Raw genomic sequence first — 20,227 nt, 5'->3', positions numbered from 1 at the left:
GCATCAATAAACAAGCAAAAAAAAAAAAAAAAAAAAAAAAAAAAAAAAAAAAAAAAAAAAAAAACCCTATCATGTGAATAAGGGAAACATACAAAGCAAGACAAGGAATATGGAGAATATCTGGGGTAACTGTGTGTGAGAAGGTGTCCATATAAAACCTGCAGACAGTTAGAGGAATGTGTAACTTGGCTGCATGGGAAGAATTTATTTTGCATTGCAGTTTAAAGGTAGAGAGGGATCATCCTGCCCTGATTTTCAAAGGGCAGTGTGTTTATGTTCTTCCAGCACCCTTAAAAGAGGACAGTTGTTTCCTAGTAGACATTTCCCCTCCCTTTCCCTTCTCATTTAAAATGTTCCTCCATTTTCAGAGAGACGTGCTGAGCTGCTGGGTACATCACAGGATCCAGCTGTCAGTGACAATCTCTGAGTGCCACTTGCTCTGTTGAACTCCCGGAACAAGTAACAAAGAGTCCTGCACACCAGAAGCTTTGCAGTCCATACCTGCCATTAGGTTTCAAACTTACAATGCATTTTCTTACATATCACAACATGTAATATCACTGACACAATCATTGCTGTTACTTCATCTCCTTTCTAAACTACATTGCTACAATGCCTCTGAAGCAGGAAGTCACATTTTGTAACATTCAATAAAATAATGTCAAGAAGCACCCCCCCAAAAAAAAAACCCACTTTTAAAAAAACATTGATGAACTAATGTTTAACTTTATTTGTTGAAGAATCTGATACAGTAATTTCTTGTTAGTTCAACTTTGAATGCAATGTCAGAAAGCAGAAGATAGAGAAGAAACTGCTGTTTGAGTAGATATCCTACACATTTTCCCAGAACATGAAAATAAGTAGATTGTACAATTATACAAAGGTCTATAAGGAACACCACAGGTGTACTAGGTTTGATTCACAGAATTCAATATACTAGTCAGTGGAAAAGAAGAAAGCTAAGATGGGCTGCAATTTCTTCACTGCAATCCAAAAAAGTTTTCTTGATGCTCCTAGGACAAACTCTGAACACCCAGTCAGACTCCAACATTAGAGAAATAATTACACAATGGCCCACAAACCTTCAGATCAGCAAATGAAGAGAAATTTATGGGAGTCTAGAGAAAAAACAAAAGCTTATGAAGACATTCTGGACAAATAACTAGCCTCGGGAGTGAGAACAGAACAGAACAGAACAGAACAGAAACTAGAACAGGTCGAGGGGCTCAGAAGACCTCTGTTGCAGGCTGACACTGACTTGCTTTGTAAACATGGCTCATTATTTTATTTCTCTATTCCTCACCTTCTCTGGTCTCTTTGTGGATGTCTGTATTGCAGATGTGTGCTAAAAAGCTGAAGAAGTTAACTAAGTACAGATTTTACACTGAAAGTTACTATATCACTAAAAATTAGTCATTTCAAGGACACTTCAAAGACATGTTGAAGGAAACTGCCTGCAGAGAGGGATGTCTATATAGCACTTACATTGCTCCTACTGTTTGAGGAGCACTTGTTCCTGGACTAGTGTTGTAGACACCCAAGTCATCTTTGTGAGTGATGTGCAACTTCCAAGGGAAAAAGTGCTTCTCAGAGGGACTTTTTCTGCTCTGAGACACCATGAGTTCAACATCCTGATCGGAGAGCAAGCGGATCAGATCACCGTCAGCGTCCCGGTAATTCAAAACAATGTCTTCTTGGTTAAACTCCTGCCTGGCAGAAAAGAAATAGATTGATCCCCAGAAGTCAAGGAATGCCTGGGAGGTGCTACATGATGAACAATATACTGACAATCTAATTAATTTTGATAAAAGCCACACAAAGCCTTGGGTGTCTTGGCTTTCTTGATACAGTTAGTACTAGAAATCATACAGCCACATGCATGCTGTGTTGTGTTTAAGCTAAGAAATCTATCAGAACCAAGAACCATTTTCAGTAACACCACATAAATGGCACAATTAATCTGTGTGTTTAATAGAATTATCATGAAAAACAGCTGATCATGGTTACCACCAACTTTTGCCCACTTATTTTTGCTCTTTCTGAGGAGTGTAAGAATATTAGAACAAGTGTTCTATAACCAATATTTAATGTTCTAAATGGTTGATGTTCAACACCAGATTAATCTAGTTTAACACTAGGTTAACAAGTGTTAGAAGGCCATGTCCTACATCCTGAAGAAATGTACTAGACAAAAGATGCTTTTATGGAGGTATGGCTCTTATCATAGTACAAGAAATGGAAATTTCTACCCATCGCAATTGAGTCAGAAGTGTGTGTCATTCCTTACTCATTGACAATCCCAAAAAGGGCTAGTGTCTGCACAGATGGCCCTGGACCAAGTCAAAGTGTAACTGTTTCAAGACACTTGAAAAGTATTTCATACACAAAACATGGTGATGACCAAGTAGAATGTGGAAAATCTCAAACCAGAATGAACTTGACAATTGTTTAAGTATCAAATATACAGACAAGTGCTTGCATGGTACCTCATCAATGCCATTAGGTCTTTGAATGATGGAATGCTGCTAAGATCCTCTTCCACTGAGATGTCCCTGTATTTAGAACACATCTAATCATTACATATCATGACAAGAGAATTGTTGGTGCTTCTTCATCAGCAAACTTGAAGACTATTTTGTTACTACCTGATGGTGCTCACAGTCTCATCATAGTAATAACAGCGAACTTTATTAACTGTGTCTTCCTGCTGTGGTAAATCTTTTATGATCTTCACAAAAGCACATGGGAAAATCCCAGTGGCGCCATCAGCAGTTCCCTGGAAAGATAGAAAATGTTAGAAAAAAGAAAACCATGCCATTTTGACCACATGCAATGGGTTCTGGAATTCAATTAATTTACATAGAAACAACAGTAAGAATTTTTCCACTATAATCAAGAAAATAAATTCTATGGAAGTGGTGACCTGATGGCATCCCTACAAAAAGGTTATACAATTACATAGTCAAATACCAGGCAGGGGAGTGAAACAGCGTGTAAAAAATGCAAGTCAGATGGTTAGCAAGGAGGGCTGTGGTGTTTGAGCAAGCAGAGATATCATATCAGCAAACACACAGTATGTTCCCCTCATCCTTTTTTCAGAACACTGCTGCATTGCCCAAGTTCTCTCTAATCAGGCTGACGTGTGTTGTGGTATGAAGCATGAAGCATACATCAACTCACCCTGAGGCAAGAAACCAATTAATCACTGAAATGGAGTTTCCATCTCCTTTCTGTGGCCTTTCTATGTTCTAATCACTTCCAAAGAATTTAAAAACATTCCAGCAGAAGCAAATGCAAATAAAAACTGAAGTCTGGAGGGCAGAAAATTTGTAAGCTAAAAACCATCAAGGAACCAAACAATTACTAACTTGGAATCAAGGATTTAGTCTTGACAGTAAGACCTAGTTATGATACAGTTTCTCCTTGAAAGGAAGAGGCAGGTCACAAGGATCAGGAGAGCCCTTTCTACTCATATATTTCAAGATATGCTAATAATTCAGTACTGCTATTGCAGTCTTACCTCCAACCAGTCTTTGTTTACTTTGCTGAGTAGATAGATCAAATCTCCCTTCTTGAACTTGAGTTCCAGTTTATTGGTTCCAGGAAAATCAAACAGTGCCTGTGGAAAGCAATAACCTTGAAATTATTAATTCACAGAATTACAAAAGCAAATCTTTCTGTTGTGTTCTTGAGGAGAAAGCATAAAGCAGCAAGACAGTGTGCACTTTGTCATCACATATGTATTTCTGGGATAAGGTCACATATATTTGACTGTAGTCTGCAGTTCTCACAATCTCTTCTCCTACTCAGCACACACAAAACTGCTTTGAAGAAGCAGTGAAAGCACTAGGATAAACATGGCCCTGAGAGGGCTACACACAAGGATTCTTAAAGTGGCAGAACACTGAGCACCAGAGAAATCAATATGCATAAGTTGAAAGCACTTGAGAGCAAGTAAGACAACAGAGCTGAAGCCAACTGACATCTTGAAATTCTGAGAACTGAAAAAAATATATTATTCCTCTTTGCAGCCTTACAGCTTTTAGATTGCTGCAAAATATTGCAAAGAACCTTAAAAAATTGCAGAAATGTTGTGTCTTAATTTAAGGGTAACTAACTGTTTCTTTTACATCTAGCTTTCAGGTCTGGATGCTGAACTGGGAGATGTGGGAAAGCCTGGGAAATTGACATGTTGTTGAAATGGAACTTAGATGCCCTCTCCAGGGGAAAAAAAAAAAAAAAAAAAAAAAAAAAAAAAAAGGAGGCAAATACATGCTTATCACCCTAACAAAAGGTTGGATAGTTAAAGTGGCTGAGTTATCAAAAATACACATCTCCCCCATTGTCCTTAAAGAACATGGTAGCCATTTAAATGGTCTTAGAGGAGCAAAAATGAAAAGGTGCTCTTTATTCTGCGTTGCAATTGTTCTTCTGGTCTTGTTAATGCCAACAGTTCTCTTAATAAAAAACAAACAAAACAATGCTACTGTTGTGCTAGTCGTTCAGATGTCTACTTATTAGCCCTTTCAAAAGCCTTTTTTCACCTATTGAAAACTTCTGGTAGGTATATTCAATACTAATAAATTAATAGATAAAACCCCAGAGATATGACTGTTCCCAGACCTGTCATTCTCCGTGTAAAGAACAAAAGCAACAAACCTCAAAGCAGATGCATGGGGATTTTTATCTTATATGGCAAAGTCACATGTTTCAGGAAGCAAGACCCTGCTCAAACACTGGTTACAAAGCAGTCTCATGTGCTTAATACTGAGAAAATATACCACAAAAGACAAGAGCATGGGCATTTATATTACCGAAAATACTAAGATGCCTCACCTGCAAAGCTTTTAAACATATGCTGAAGTCACTGAAGCTGAAGCTTATGCCTGTTTTAGATTTAATTTATGGATAGCACTATGCAAATGTGGACCATTTGGCAGTAAGCTGTACATGTCTCAGTTTTGAATCTCCTGTCATTCTAATTTCACCATGGACCTTCTTATTACTCAAGTGATGAGGAACAGAACACCTCTTTCCATCCTTTGTTTCATTCCCTGTTGTTAAAATCAATTGGTTTTCTCTGTTTATTTCACTTTCTTCCCCCAAGCTCTAATTGAAAATGGCAACCTGATGGATGAGGTACCAAAGTAAAACAGAGTTTAATCTCCTGTCCTATGACAGGTTGTGCCGAGTACTCACCTCAGCCCGCGGAGCTGCGGTGCGGTCAAAAACAGGCACTTGATCTGAAATGCTCTTACTGCAAAGAAACGAGACAACAGGGAGGTAAACATCCTTCTAAGTCATTAAAAATGCTACACAATCAGTAGTGCAGCATCTGTGTTTTTGCTATTTAAGGGGCATGTATGCCATAGATCACTGGAGAAACTGCGTGAGAATCTGTGTGCAGCACTCAAGTAAATAAATATGAATGCAGCAACACTGTCCTAGTTCTCTCCGTTTCAGTGCAGAGCTGCAGCAATCTGATGGTGTCTGCTGCTGAGAAGAGATGGAATTTTCAATACAGTCAGTATTCTGGACTTCTCTTCCACAGCACTGCTCAGTCCCCCTACTCTGCCTTCTGGGCATCATTGTTTCTAGCATTTATGGCATTTAGTTCAAACTCCGCCATCATACACACATGCAGTTTTTGCACTGTTTGAGGTAGGTGAAAAGGAAGCGAGTCCATCTTTGGAATGCCGAAAGGAGAATTAATTTATCTGAAGGGTAATGAAGTATGACATCTACTTAGCAGATCTCCAAAGGGGTGTCAATGCTGCTATGTAGGACAGGCCCCTGTTTAGACAAAGGATGGGAACAAATTAAGTATTCAGTTTCATTTAGTGTCTGAACCAGAGCACTGAATTCAGTGCCAAAACTCACATTGACTTCAGTGGTGCAAGTCTATGTCCTTAAGCTTGGCCTGTATATTCTGCACATTATAATAGAAACTACCATTAAAGAAATATGGGCAGATAAATCTGGACAGTATTTTTTCTTTAAAAAAGAAGGCAAGGTATACTTTCATTTTGGAATTTTCCTTTATGCAAGTACCACATCCACTTAAAAAATCGGAGATTACTGAAAACAAAAACTACTCTGTGTTCACTCCACCACAAATACCCTTATATTAAGGATTCATGGATTCACTTGGAAAACACAGTGGTGATCCTCAACTCTCTCTCCCCCCATAGCTGGACAGCATCTCTTACATCAAGCAATGCTGAAAAAAACATGTCAATCACTTACACTCGGCGTGTCCGTGGGCGAAGCCGTCTCAGTCTGTGAGGAACCTGCTCACCATCAAAGGTTGAGTGGTAGAAGAACAGCCGAACGTCCTCATCCATCAACACCCAAGCAGGGAGGCAGAGCAGGTTCTGTGCCAAGAGCAGGCAGGAAGCAGAGTGTAACAGTGGGAGAGACCAATTCTCTATTTATTTACATGTAACAAATATGCCTCTCTGACCTACGGGATCATGAAGGATATTCATTACTGCCAGAAATCTCCCTCCTCTCCTTTCTCACTCAGCAGGACACAGCTGAACAGCTGACAGTCTCCTCTTCACTCCTGGAGTTGGCCAATATATTGCTTCACACTTTTTGTACCTGATTTACTGCAGGAGTAAATAGCTTTTTGTTTTTCTTTTCAGAACATGAATGACTGTGGAAAGAAGGCAGTCTTAATGCTTCAGACTTTTAGTGATTTGAAGTTAATGTCTTCAGTTAACCTGCGCACAAAGAATATCTCTCCTTGATGTATGCTGCATCTTCACTGTAATTCAGGTACTCTCAGCAGCCCACCTGTCCTGATTCTGGCTGTGAGAGAGTCAGTTTTCTTTTTAGTAGCTGGTACAGTGCTGTGTGTTGGATTTAGCATGATAATAATGTCGATAACACACAAATGTTTTAGTTGTTTCTAGCTAGTAGCTTACTTAGTCTAAGCCAAGCTTTTCTGTTTCCCAAATCCTGCCAGTGAGGATCTACACAAGAAGTCAAGAAGGAGCATGGCCAGAACAGCTGGTCCAAACTAGCCAAAGGGATATTCCATACCATAGGACATCATGCCCAGTATGTAACTGGAGGGAGCTGCCCAGGAGCCACTGAGCACTGCTCAGTGGACCAGCTGGGCATCAGTCAGCAGGTGGTGAGCAATTGTATTGTGCATCATTTGTTTGTTTTCTTCTTTAGTTTTATTTCTCTCTGTCTCTTTGGTTACCTCCCTTCTAATTAAAACTATTTATTAGTATTTTATTTTACTTTATTTCAATTATTAAACTGTTCTTAACCCATGGGTTTTACCATTTCCTGATTGTCCTCCCCATTCCATTAGGGAAGCAGGGAGTGAGCAAGAGGCTGTGTGGCACTTGATGGTGCTTGGGGTAAAGCACAACCCATACACCATTCTCCTAATCCCTTGGATGGACACACCAACTCTGTATTCATGCAACACCTGGAGATTCACCATTTCTTCATACATCTTGGGGGGTTTTGGTAAGGATGTCTATCTGTATATGAGGACAGTGACCCTTTGTGAACTGCATACTCCAGCAGACCCTACAGCAGTCTGAACAATCTGGGGAAGAGGACTTCAGGTTGTACCACAGGGTGGGCACTGTGTTGTCAGGAAAGCAGAACAGAGAGAAGCAGATACTTAGAACCCCAGCAGTACTGTCTGCCTTAACTGATTTCAATGGCTAAGTATCTGCAGTGATGACTGCATTCTTTACTTTAAAATTATGTTTTACCTTCATGTAGACATTTAGGATAGGAATCCTGTTCTCAGCAATTTCCTTTTTGGCACCAACAAAAACTTTTCCTAGAAAATATAAAACATGTAACACTTATTGAAGGGTAAAAAAAAAAAAAAAAAAAAAAAAAATGGAAAAAAGAGGCTGTCAGAGAAATGAAGCAATCAGGAGAAAGCAAAAGCTAAAAAAAAAATACATATTTTCTGGGATTTTAGGTTTCTAAATGGACTTTACTACAAGTGAAGGGGCTATCAATGGAGCATGACTTCTCTGGCATCCACAGCCAGGAATTAGTTCCTTGTCACAACTACTTCTCTCATTGCATTCCTCTTCAGGACAGCCTGGAGCTGAGAGGGCTGCTAATTGTGCAAAGGTTTGGTACTGACAGCTTACCTGGCAGTACAGGGAGTGTGCAGGTAAATGGGCTGTTATTGCTCTCTGGCCCATATCTCTCCTCTAGTTTGGTGTGCAGGGCATAGAACTCACGATAGCGCCGGAAAATCAGGTATCTGCCACCACCTTTAAGCTTTACTTCAATGACAAACATCTGAAACAGAAAAGAGGGATTCAGGCTGATGTTCATACTTATAAATACTCACCAAATGAATGTGAGGAATAAAATAAGAACATAAGATCAGTGCTCCATTAGTGGGAATATTCTCTTAGGAGCAGAGAGGAAAGCAAGCCTTCAGTTAAGCATCTGCAAATTCAGGAGCTAGGATATAACAAGGTAGCACCAGTGTGGTATTTGTGTGGGTCTAGCTTGCATATGAAGCATGTCCCTGTGGCTGCTTTATATTATATAATCTTAAAGTGATACATGAAATTACTAGATTTAACTTTATGATTGCACACTTTTCTTCAGTGACCAGCAAAGTACACTAGGGAGACAAATACAAATATTTTACAATAAGATGCCTTGGACATCTAAATCTAGAGACAGACAGACATCTAAATCAATTGATTTTCAGAACTGAAGGCATACTTCTCTTTTGACTTTAATGTACACAATTGCAGAAATTGTTGTCTGACCTCCTTCAACCACTATTATATTTCTCTTTTGACAAAATTGCTTTGCTCTAAAGGAACCCAAAATTTCCACGCACTGACCTCTGAGTCACATTGCAGCCAGAACCTTCAGAAAACATAAAGACAGAGAAACCAAACATCTCTATTCCAGAGAAAAACCTGAATACTGCAGTAGGAAGGGTTTTATGAGCAATGTCACCAGAAGAAGTCAGACTGAGATGGGCATATTCAAACCTTCAGAAAATCTTAGTGCCTTTCTCTACTACTCTCTTCCTGTGTGCTCTTTCATGTCTTAATATGCTACCTCCTGTGAAGATGGGAGCATCCTAACTTGCCAGTACCACAGAATAATAAGCAAGACTCTGCCTTTCTAGCCTCTAAATTACTTTCCCACTATCTTCACCAATGGTACAGCACTCCAACAGGAAACAAAGCAGATATTAGGAAAAATTATGATGTTAGAGGATATCTCCCACATTTCATTCAGAAAATAAATCTTTAGACTGAATCTGGGATAACTATGCTTCATTCAAGAAAAATAAAGCACTGAGAAGTCTTCCACATGGAACTACTCATGCCAAAAAGCAAGTACACAAGATTAGCTGCATTTTGCTTCCCATTGCCAAAGAAGTCACAGGTGAAGGCATATAGAGGCAGGATAAATATCCCTTCTTACATAGTAATTAGTAAAGCCTTTCTTCTCTTCAATATCTGCAATATTAGCTGAAACAGGTACATCGTCTGGAAGCTGGTCAAAATCACTGTGAAGCAAGAATAGAAGATTTAGGTTACTCATGTTGGTAATAGCCTTTGAGGTGTTCTATGCCACACAGAGCAAAGATAGGCAATATCACATTTTCTAGTACCAAAACCAAGATATTAGAAACTCATGGCGCCATTCTCTTCCTCTGGAGGTCTGATCTTGAGATGTCAAGATTCAACAAGTCAGTGATCACAGAGAAGATTCATTATGCCTGAAAAATACCCCTCTCATTCCTAGGCTTGCTCAAGGAACAGGACTACAAAACAAACACTTGAACTGCTAAGCTTTTCCTGAGAAATGTGATCAGCTGTGGATACATTCATAATCCTTCTTTAATCTAGGAGATTTACAAAAAGAACCCTGCATCAGTGGATCCTATTCTAAGGAGATCATTATATATCATGATTTATGCTGCTATTATTACTGTATTACTGTAGGGAATAGGAATCAGTTCTGAGAAAAGAGCTTGTTATGCAAGGTGCTGTAGAAACTGACAGCACAAAGCTAAATCCTAAAAACTTTATACTCTGTGCAAGATGTGTAAAATGTACCATATACACATAAGAAAAGAAACAACAGGATAAGCACAAACATAAAAAGAAGAAAGAAGAAAAAGGATAGTATTGTTCTGTAACAAAAACTAGTGGTGCCTACACCAGCTGTCAAAATGTTGTCAAGTTTTCTTGTAAACATCACAATAAAGCAAACTCTTAAAGAGGCTTGGAAAAATAAGACTAGGCTATCAAATATTTGGAGAGAGACCTCCCAGTCACAGCAGATAAGGGTCATCACAGAATCACAGAATATTTGGAGTTGGAAGGGATCCACAGAGATCATCAAATACCACTCTTAATGAATGGTCCACACGGGGATTGAACCTGGTATTTATCTCCCAATCACAGCAGATAACCCAAAGCAAGCACAAAGATACTTGTTTGAAATTGTCAAAAGTGTGTGAAGGAACACATGGTAGTAGGCAAGGTTAGAATAAGCTTTGCAGATCCTAGAAAGAATTGGATTTGAAGTGAGGAAGGATCCCTGCAGGAACACCTAACGAGCAGCCATATGACCACACAGTCATGTTACTGGTCTACACTGCCCACACTACAAAAAAGCACAGATTGGCAGGTGCTTTTTCCTCTATGACCTTCTCCTTGGTGCAACAGCTTTGACAAGCAGCAGACAAATTCACCTTTGCTTCAGTCATATAACTCAGTGTTGTCAGAGGGGTATTTATATTAACACCTGACTAAAAAGCATTTAGAATGAGGGGGAAAAATAACAAATGAAATAAAGAGAGACTTTTAAAAGGATCATCTAAGAAATGCAAGCTGACAAAATGTTAAATATTCTGAAAATATAGGAAAAAAAAAAAAAAGTGGTAGTTGTCTCAGTTTATTCTGCTAGGAGAATATCCCAAGCAGGGGCTTCCACAAGGCGTAGCCCATTTGAAGCAGTGATGCAACATCTTGCAATAGTTTGCTGTACAAGGAAAATGCCATGAATCAGCACCACCCACAATACTGTAAATACTACCCCTTACTGTGAAGAGGGATGTGGTTATGGAGACCAAGAGATATAATTAGTCATATCACAAACACTCATATCATAAACTCCAGTAAAAGGGAAACTTGTTTTGCAGCTATGAAGAGGACAATGACCCACTATGTCCTAGGTCATGAATATTCCCCACAAAAAGAAGAAAGTCTACTCCAGCATAAGAAATGGTCTGCTCGACCCTAAGCAGCCTAATAGTGTGGAAGTTACGCACTGTTCTGATAACAAGAAGCCTTTTAGAATCACCAAAGATGCTTGCATCCAAATTAACCAAACAGATCACAGGAGTTACATGAGGCTTGTGGGGAGGCAGGAGCAGGGTGAGACACATTACCTCTTTTCTCGCAGCTGTCGGGGAAGAGACATTGTTCTTCTTAAATTCAGATGACTAAGATCTATTCCTCTACTTCTTGGGCAGTTCCTGATTTAATAGGATGAACACAAAGTCAGAGCAATTCTCCCTGCATGAAACAAGACTCCTTTGCAAGGCCTCAGAGATCTTTTTTTAATGTTTCAGTGTCAGACGATTTCTGCTGTACCTCCCCACCCCCATGGGTTTGAGGAAGTAGCAGGGGGAAAACAGTAATAAAGAGAGACTGCTCTGTGATGTCTGTCATGTCTCAAAACTGCCACAATTGAGAAACTGAAAGCCCAAGAAAACGCAGAAACTATGAGCCACATATTCCATTGTCCACCCTCCACCAAAATATTTGTCTCTGTTGAAAGCCAGTATGAGTGGGTTCAGCAAAGTCTGTTTTGCCTCAGCTAAAATGTCCCCATATATACCTCTACATTAATATTTGTAAACTAGGATTAATATTTCTGATTCCTTCTTGAGGCTCTGTGATTCCCAAGGATCCTCCTTTTCACAGACCAAGAGCCAGGAGGTGGAGCTAAAGAATAAATTTTAAAATGGGAGCAGAATGTATCATCAGAAAAATCAGCCTTGTCAAACACCAGGATATCGGGCACAGGAGATGAGATTTGAAGGATGGATCAATGCAAGTAAGACAGGAGTCCTTTAAAGGCCAGAGATCTTTTTGGCTTCATGTGCTCGAAACAACACACATTTGCCACATACAGAGACAAGGTAACGGCTTGCCCTGGCTTTTACTCAAACTGTTGTGACAAAGCATTTCTATAACATCAGTTGACAATCTTTCCAGAAGAAGAAAGGAAGAAAGTGATGAGGAAACCATGATTTCTTAATAATATGGCTAAGTTGTAACACAGCTTATCTGCCTTAGTCAAAAGCTGTTATGTGCATCCTTGCCTCTCTATTTCAGTCTTTGACTCTCTTCCATTTTCATGTTCAATACATATTTGCCTCCGTCTCCTCCTTCCGCTGCCAAGAACAAAAATTCCCATCTGAATGGAGCAAAAATCAACCAGCATCCTTCAAAATAAAACTCTATTTACAATTGCAATCATCGGCCTTGAGAGTAACTGCATTGCATTGCATTTTAATGAAGTAAATCCTTCACCCAGCTCCTTTCCATGGATAACTCTAGGCACCATAATAGAATTTGAGAGGGGATATAGTGTCTCTTGATCAGAAGGGACCAGGAGAACAAAATTCTGAACTGTATTTTCTGAGCAATCTGCTACTCTGCTACATATCATAGCTTTGACAAGAAAATCATAGAAAGGGTATCCTAATTTTTTTCAAATGTCCTGAAAGATAATCTAGATAAAATGCAGGTACATCTTTTATTAGACAGAGGATATGGCACAATGCAAAAATTCATGTTTATTGTTTATCTAGGGAGGTGGCTTCTTGAAAACAAGTTGACAGAAACTCTCAGACAAATTGTCTATGCAAATGCTTTGCTGTAAGATGAGTAAAACAAACTGAAAGCAGCTCAATTCCACTACTCTCCACTAGAGATTACAGCTAGTAATAATACTAACCTGAGAGAATAATGCTAAGCCTACTATATTTATGATTCTGCAGTATTTTCTTGTTCTGAGCTCAACCAGAAAAAAGGCTTGCTTTTCTGACAAAAGGCAGATTTCTACCTCAGATGAGTGGATAGCTGGTTTTTTAGAGGGATCACCAAGGCAGTGAGACTAAGATTGGAAACACTGACTTGCCATGTTCTCCTGTGCCAAATCAGTGCCTTAACTACCACTTGTTTTCTTTCCATTTCTACTATTGTGCTGCTATAGTAGAAATAACAATTTCTATTATTTGGGCTGAGAAAATAGGCTGTCTCTAATCAAATACACATGCTTTCTCTGTTCAAATAATTATTTCATGAATGAAATGAATATCCTTTACAAAACTGATATCCTAACAGTACCTATGTTAAGAGATATGCCTGCACTAGGAAAGTACCCAATTTCATCAGCTGACATGGCCAGCTCTCGGTTTTGAGAAAATCCATCCACACACTATGGCTGGCATGGTCACTGTGGTGCTATGCACCAACCCACATACATGTGCAAGAGAAGAGAAAGCAGGAATTCATCCAAGTGCAAGGAATACAAAACAAAAATTGGTTCATTAAAGCAGACTACTAAGAGAATCCTCAGATGACTGAATCATGACCATATGCTGCCACCACTATATGCCTCTTCACAGTTCACAATCTACTCTATTATTTTGGACATGCCTGTGAGCTGTGAAACTGTGGCCTTCTGTCCAATGCACCTGTTGTTAGAAAACACATGTACAAGGATACACAGCTCCCTGGAAATCTGACAGGATCAGCTAGAACCAAACAACGAAAGCGAGTGAGGAATTTTAATGAAAAGTAGGAATGTAGTCCCAAATCACTAGAGATACATGAACCACTAATAAAAGGTAAACCAAAAACTGTAGCAGAAATACTCAGCTGAATCAAGTTTGGGTGACAGCACTACATACCATGTCTGCTAGGGCAGCAGCTACTGTATCATTTTGCATGTCTCTATGGAATACCGGCTTCTCTCTCATGCACCTGATCTTACAAAAGTGCTGGGCAGCTATGCTCAATCACCAGCCATGGAATAAATCTTTAAAGTGATAGGAGAAAGTGAACAAGAATAATATTGTTAAAAGGTGTCTGATCTCATCACAAATTAATCTGCAAAGGAAATAACATTTAGCTGTAACTGCAAGGAAGCTGAACATCAAATAGAAGCACATACAGCAGAGTTGGCTTGCAAGATGCTTTCATTCAACCTATTGTTTTCAAAGGATATGTGGAATATTTGTTTCTGTAGCATACACATCATTAGCAGTTGGATGCCTTGACTCCTGTGGTTGCTTGAGACTGAGCTACAACTGTAATAACACTGATTTGGGAAGTGTTTGGGGATCTTTTCCATTTTCCTTTAATAATACTTGTACAGACCACCAGCTTTACAGAATGCTTTAACAGACTTTTACAATATTTATTTTCAAATACAGCCATGTATAATCTAGCAATTATTTTTATTATAGCACATGAATAATTTATTACAGTTCTGTAAAATTTCTGGAAAAAAGTTACATTAGATAAGCTATTCATGTCTGTCCTGCAATCTTTGGAGCTCTTTTGCAGGTAGTGGTACAATATCCTTAGAAGGCAGATAGCACAATGGTAAGTAATAAGACTGTTTCTTTCCTATATTCTTTCAGGACAGTTTAAAAAAAAATTTAAAAAAAAAGAAGTTGTCCTATCTTTCTGAACTTGACACTTTGAAAAAAACAAAAACAGACAGAATAAGTTGAGAGTTGAGCTAATTGGTTTTGTATTCTTCATGTGATAATGGCTCAATTCATAGTGTCTGAATGTATGGATATTCTCCTAGTCATGCATTGTGTTGGGATTAAAAAAGCCACAGCAGTATGGATTGATAGCATTTGGAAATGTGCTTTGAATTAAATCTGGACAGTGTTTCCATGATTGCTTTTTTAGGGCGAAAAGTAGCTAGTAGGTATTTGCAGAAAAATACTCTTTTTGTGCCCTGCTGATATAAACACAACTAAATAATCCATCTTGGACTGAAGAAATTTAAAGGTCAGCATCTACCACTGTTCCTGACAGTGAATTTAATGGTGTCATTTCCAGAATAAATTATTACTCAACATGGAAGAGGTTTACAGAGCCAAATCTTAAAGAAAGAGCAGCATTTTTTTAAACTACATTCTTCTCAGAATATCAAACTAAATCATATATCTGAATCCTGTGTTTTTCACCTCCACTGTTTGAACAAAATAAGGATTTCAGGGGAAAAAAAAAAAAAAAAAAAGGTGAGGCTTTTCTTTAGACATTATCAGCAACCAACAGTACCATTCTGAGGTTTGCTAGTTCATGATTCAATGGGCAGATCTCACCAGCTGTTCTTATGCAGAGCAATATCACAAGCAGTATTGTGATCTTCCTCTCGGTGGAAAACAATTCTTCTTTTAAAATAAACCTGCTTCCTTTTAAAAATATAAAGGATTTCTTCTTGATAGAGTAGAATCACGAAGACTGGAAGAGTTAGAAGAAACTTCTTCATGAACAATGGACATTTTGTTCTCACAGAGCTCAGGTGGATATTTGATGTCCAGGACTATACTAAGTGAGAAAAATGGAAGCTCAGAAACAACAAGAGAACATTTCTTCATCCAGATCACATATCACTTCCTGGATAAAAGAGGTAAATAAGGAAGAAATAGAGCAGAGCTTGTCACTGCTATTGTGCATGACAGATGTGGGCTGGAGGTGGAGCCCTGTGCTCTAGTCAACTTCTCCAATGTCAAAACGTGGTAACTGGCCATTGCAGGCAAAGAAGCAGGAAAGTTCCCTTCAAGCACTCCTGAGAGAGCTATGCCTACAACCATCCCTCCAGAACTTTAAAACCTACTTTTAGTGCACAGCAGCAGTACACCTTTGTGGCAGGATAATTTTTGTAAGTCTACTAATCATCTCGAGAATCAAAAATCTTGTGTGAGTGATTGCTACTCAAGGTAAAGAAAATTCTGCTTCATCTATTTCACAAGTTCAAAACACCTGTTATAATTACTCAAAAAAATTTCACTGAACTTCCCCAAATGGCAAAACAGGGTTGGGATTTGCTAAAATTTGTGCAGTGATACATTCAAATCATCCTACACTGTTCCTAACAGTTTAATTTCCCTATACATTTGAAGAAATCCTGTGATCAAATTCCTTTTACCTTATTTAGGAACTTTAGATAAATGCCTGTAGTTAAGTGAAGTTTTCTGAAAAGTGAAGAGAGACAGGCACCACTGGCCAGTAAATAAGTCCTCAAGTGGGCCAGTTCTCCCTATGAAAGTTTTATCTGTCTCCTAGGAATACACATGAATTATGAAATAGCTATATTCCCAGTTTTGTCACCTCAGGTTTCTAAAGGTAAGGTAATAAATCTGTCCCTTGCTGTGGACCTAATTATTACTGGTACAAAGGTACCTTCTCATTCGGGACTCAGCTATATTTGGATATGCACTTTTACACTGGTATAATTGTCTTTACCCTAGGGGAGTTGTACTACTTAAGACACACTGATATAGTCAAAGAAGCACAATTTTCTGGTGCAGAAATATCCAGTCTGCTCCTTATACAGAGTTTACAGCTCATTTTCTAATGGTTCTTAAATTGGGACAATATTTCTCAATAAAATCAGGGGGCAAGGGGGCTAGAGATTAGGATGGGCAGGCAAGTGGCAAATAGAGAGGCAATAAATAGCAAAGTCTGATGATTTTCAAAGTTCTTCTGTCTATTCCTCACAACTAATATTTACAGCCTGCCTCACCTGCTGCCTCACCTACTGGCCTTTTATTACGTCAGCCTTCATTCCTTAAAAGATAAACTTGTGGAATGAATGCACCAACTAACATTTCAATAAGCAATTCAATCCCCAATCGATGGCTGAACTGTCCATTTCAAGTGTGGAAGGCTGGAGTTCATGTCTCCCATACCTCAACAGGCAGAAGTGTGCCTCGTTGTGTGAAACTGGGTCTGAACAAGAGACCTCTTAATTAACTGCCATAGCAAGTTCAGCCACTGCCTTGCTGTGTGTAATTCCTTCTGCCTTAGCTTTGCCATCTGTAAAACAGGGCTGACTAAGACTTTTCTCATGAGTGGGGAGGTGAGAAGGAGAAATGCTCAGTACATGTATAATTCTTGGGGAAAATCAGGTAAAAAGTGAGAAACTACAACCATTATTCTTTGCAACCCACCTGCACTCAAAATCACCTGCAGTGCAAACAGAAAACAATATAAAAAGCTTGCTCTTTTAAAATGTGCCAGTAATGCTCTGATACCAGGTCTTAGAACAGATTCCCAAACCCTCAGAAAAGACTGTAGTGGCTAAACTATCACATATGTGTTAAACAGCAGTAGCCAACAGGCCTGTCCTACTACAGAAAAGAACAAGGAAATGAAGAATAACTTTCTGTCCAGAGTGCTATTTAATCTTGGAATGCATCATCATGCTTGTGGATTGCTTCAGTAATCTGAGCCAAACAAAGGTACTGGAGAACTTTGAAGTTGTGATTTCAAGAAATCAGTATATGGTAATAGCTTAGGAAATTCTTCACATAATTATGTCTTCACATAATCTTGTTTTTTTCCTGCCTCACAGGATGGCACATCTGAGGCTATGCTGAAAAATACATCAGCTAACTAAGCCAGCTGTAAAAACAGTTTTTTAATCCACAGATCAATTTCTCAGCCCAGCTCACAGCACAGACATCAACATGATGAGGAGAATGAATGGGGAGGAATAATTAAACAAGCACTGCTTGATAATTTTGTCATACAAAAGCATTCTGGTCTGACAACACAGTGAGTGCATGTGTGTACATGTACAGCCCCAAATAACTCATTTTGTCTCTTGACAATCCATCTCCACACGCAAATACTAATGCAGCCTCTTTTACCCATATGCTTCAGGGCAATCTAAAAGTGATATGGCAAGAATTTTACCACTCTGTGATGAATAGAAGAAGTCAAAACACACCCCCAAACCATGACCTTTGCTGTAATAGTTTTTCTGAATGAGACAGCAGCTACTGAGGTAGTATCTACAGAACACAGCTCTTGAGGAGCTGCTCCACTCTCCTTTAGCACCTTTGCCCTGTTTGCCATCACTTTATTCATTTGCCACCACTTTATTCATTTTTCCAGATTTCACTACAAACAACTTGTACAAGCTGTTGCACGATGTGAATGCAGTGCCATAACAGTGGGTTTCTCATCAGGAGTCATAACACAGGTAGGTGGAAAAGAGGGCAGAAAACCGTATGGCAACAGCACTTTTTCATTATTAGAAAGTGTTTTCCTTGTGAAAAGGCAAAAAAAGAAAATTTCAAAATAAAGGAAAAGGAGGAAGTGAAGTTGGGGGTGGGGGAGGGGGGAGTAAAAATCACACATGCCTGTGACTAAGACATACAATAAAGTCTATTTGCTACCCAAATAATTCATAGTCCAAACAAGGTGGTTATGACACTCTCAGATATGTCTGCTGAAAAACAGTAAAAGGTAGAGGGGGATTGATGTCCTGTTCCAGTTCTTTCTGTTCCACATCTCGCCTCTTGAGTTCTGCTGAATGTGACATTTTTCCCTGGCACCTAATACACAGAACTCTGCTGCTAATTTTGTGCACAGAGTTCTCATGCTGTGTAATTTGAGGCCAGAGACTCCTCCAACAGCCTGCCAGACGGAGTGCACACCCTTCAACATTGCTTCTGCTGCAGAGAAAGGGGGGGATGGGACAAGGAAATGAGCCAAACAAGAAACAAGAAACAAGCTTCCAAACTTTTCCAAGATGTTTAGCCAATTTTTGGCTCTTAAATTTACCAGGGATCTATCTCCAGCTCATCCTGTCCATTTTGTCAGAAGATGCATCCAGTGGATTTGCCAGCAATTGCAAATACTCAGTCAATTTAAGATGCACACTTTTCCCCTTTTTTTTCCCATATTAGATTATGTCTGGCTGCTCTAAAACTAAATCAGGCTGTTGGCCACAAGGGTCTTTTAGTACTGCCCTGATGAGATAGTATAAAAACTGATTTCTGCAATATTGTAATCAATGATTTGAAAGAGAATCTGTTTTCTCTTTCTCCCCACCTTGGTTAACATTTCTGCATCTCACAGAGTTAATCTGTACTGTAATACATTCTACTAAAATGAGAAGGGTCAAGTAACCTTCAAAACATGGGCTGATGTGCTCAGCAGGGGATTGAACTAGATGTATTCCCATTAACTAACCAGAAAAAACAGACTCCCCTCTTTGCCTCCAGTGCCTTTTAGTGGAATCATCACTTTCCACAGTATTGAACTAATCCATTTTCAATACTACTTACTGCTTCCTTGGTGCTGATATTGCCAGAAGGAGAACACCCCACACCACTCTATTCTCTCCACTTGAATCTTCTTTCTCTTGACTGTATCAAAAACAGACAGTGAGGGGACTGTAGGACTAAAAAAAAACAAAACAAAACAAAAAAAACCTAACTTTCATAACAGAATTGTATCAGTAACTTCTTATACTGTAAACACTTTATGTCAGACCAAAATAATCTGAACTGCCTAAAGATTTCTTGGGATGGTACAGCTTCATCCTCACTAATGCCTCTTCCCTGATAATTATTTTGACCAGAAGTATCAAGCACAAACTTAGTCTGAAAAAAAAACTGAAGGATCTCAGGCCCTGCTGTACAGTGAGTGCTATGATAATCCACAGGCCCATCTGAGACTAATTTAAATCTTTCTTTAGAATTTGAAAAGAGCTGGGACATCTCCTTCTGCTGTTCACCTGCAAGAGAGCATCATGATCTTTGACATCCAGAGAACTTTCTTTGAACTTTCTCTGCAGGTCATCTCATTGTGAAATATGTGCCTCCGGAGAGAGAACAAGGGAGGGAAGGCTGGGAAGAGGAACACAGTCCTTTATTCTACATCTGGGAAGTGGGATAAACAAAAGATTACACATAAAAGTCAGATAACTTCATATACTGATTTACTACAATCACTAACATGCTCCACTGAAGAGAAAGGACAGAATGAGAGAAAAAATAGGAACAATGCACAGCTGGCAAAAAGAGTAACATAAAAAGTAAAAATAGGTAAAAAAAAAAATAGGTAAAAAGTAAAAATGTGTGGAAACAATCAAATGTAAGGAAGAATTGGGAAGAATCTATCCTTTCTCTAAAGAA

The 20,227-nt window shown here is 39.0% G+C and overlaps 1 protein-coding gene across 1 annotated transcript; it reads right to left on the bottom strand.

Annotated features, from left to right (window-relative positions):
* Positions 1-755: 755 nt before the first annotated feature.
* NCF4 (neutrophil cytosolic factor 4) lies at positions 756-11,639 on the bottom strand. Its single transcript, XM_041481570.1, has 10 exons — positions 11,429-11,639; positions 9,451-9,535; positions 8,139-8,292; positions 7,743-7,813; positions 6,247-6,374; positions 5,200-5,257; positions 3,521-3,619; positions 2,646-2,776; positions 2,487-2,552; positions 756-1,710 (listed from the first exon to the last, which is right to left on the bottom strand). Exons 1-10 carry the CDS (start codon positions 11,458-11,460, stop codon positions 1,482-1,484), a joined length of 1,053 nt encoding a protein of 350 aa, XP_041337504.1. The 5' UTR covers positions 11,461-11,639; the 3' UTR covers positions 756-1,481.
* Between the last annotated feature and the right edge of the window lie 8,588 nt (positions 11,640-20,227).

The sequence above is a fragment of the Pyrgilauda ruficollis genome, unplaced genomic scaffold, assembly GCF_017590135.1.
Source record: "Pyrgilauda ruficollis isolate IOZ18807 unplaced genomic scaffold, ASM1759013v1 scaffold56, whole genome shotgun sequence".
NCBI lineage: Eukaryota > Metazoa > Chordata > Aves > Passeriformes > Passeridae > Pyrgilauda > Pyrgilauda ruficollis.
The sequence above is the reverse complement of the archived record's forward strand: the minus strand, read 5'-3'. Positions and strand labels throughout refer to the sequence as shown.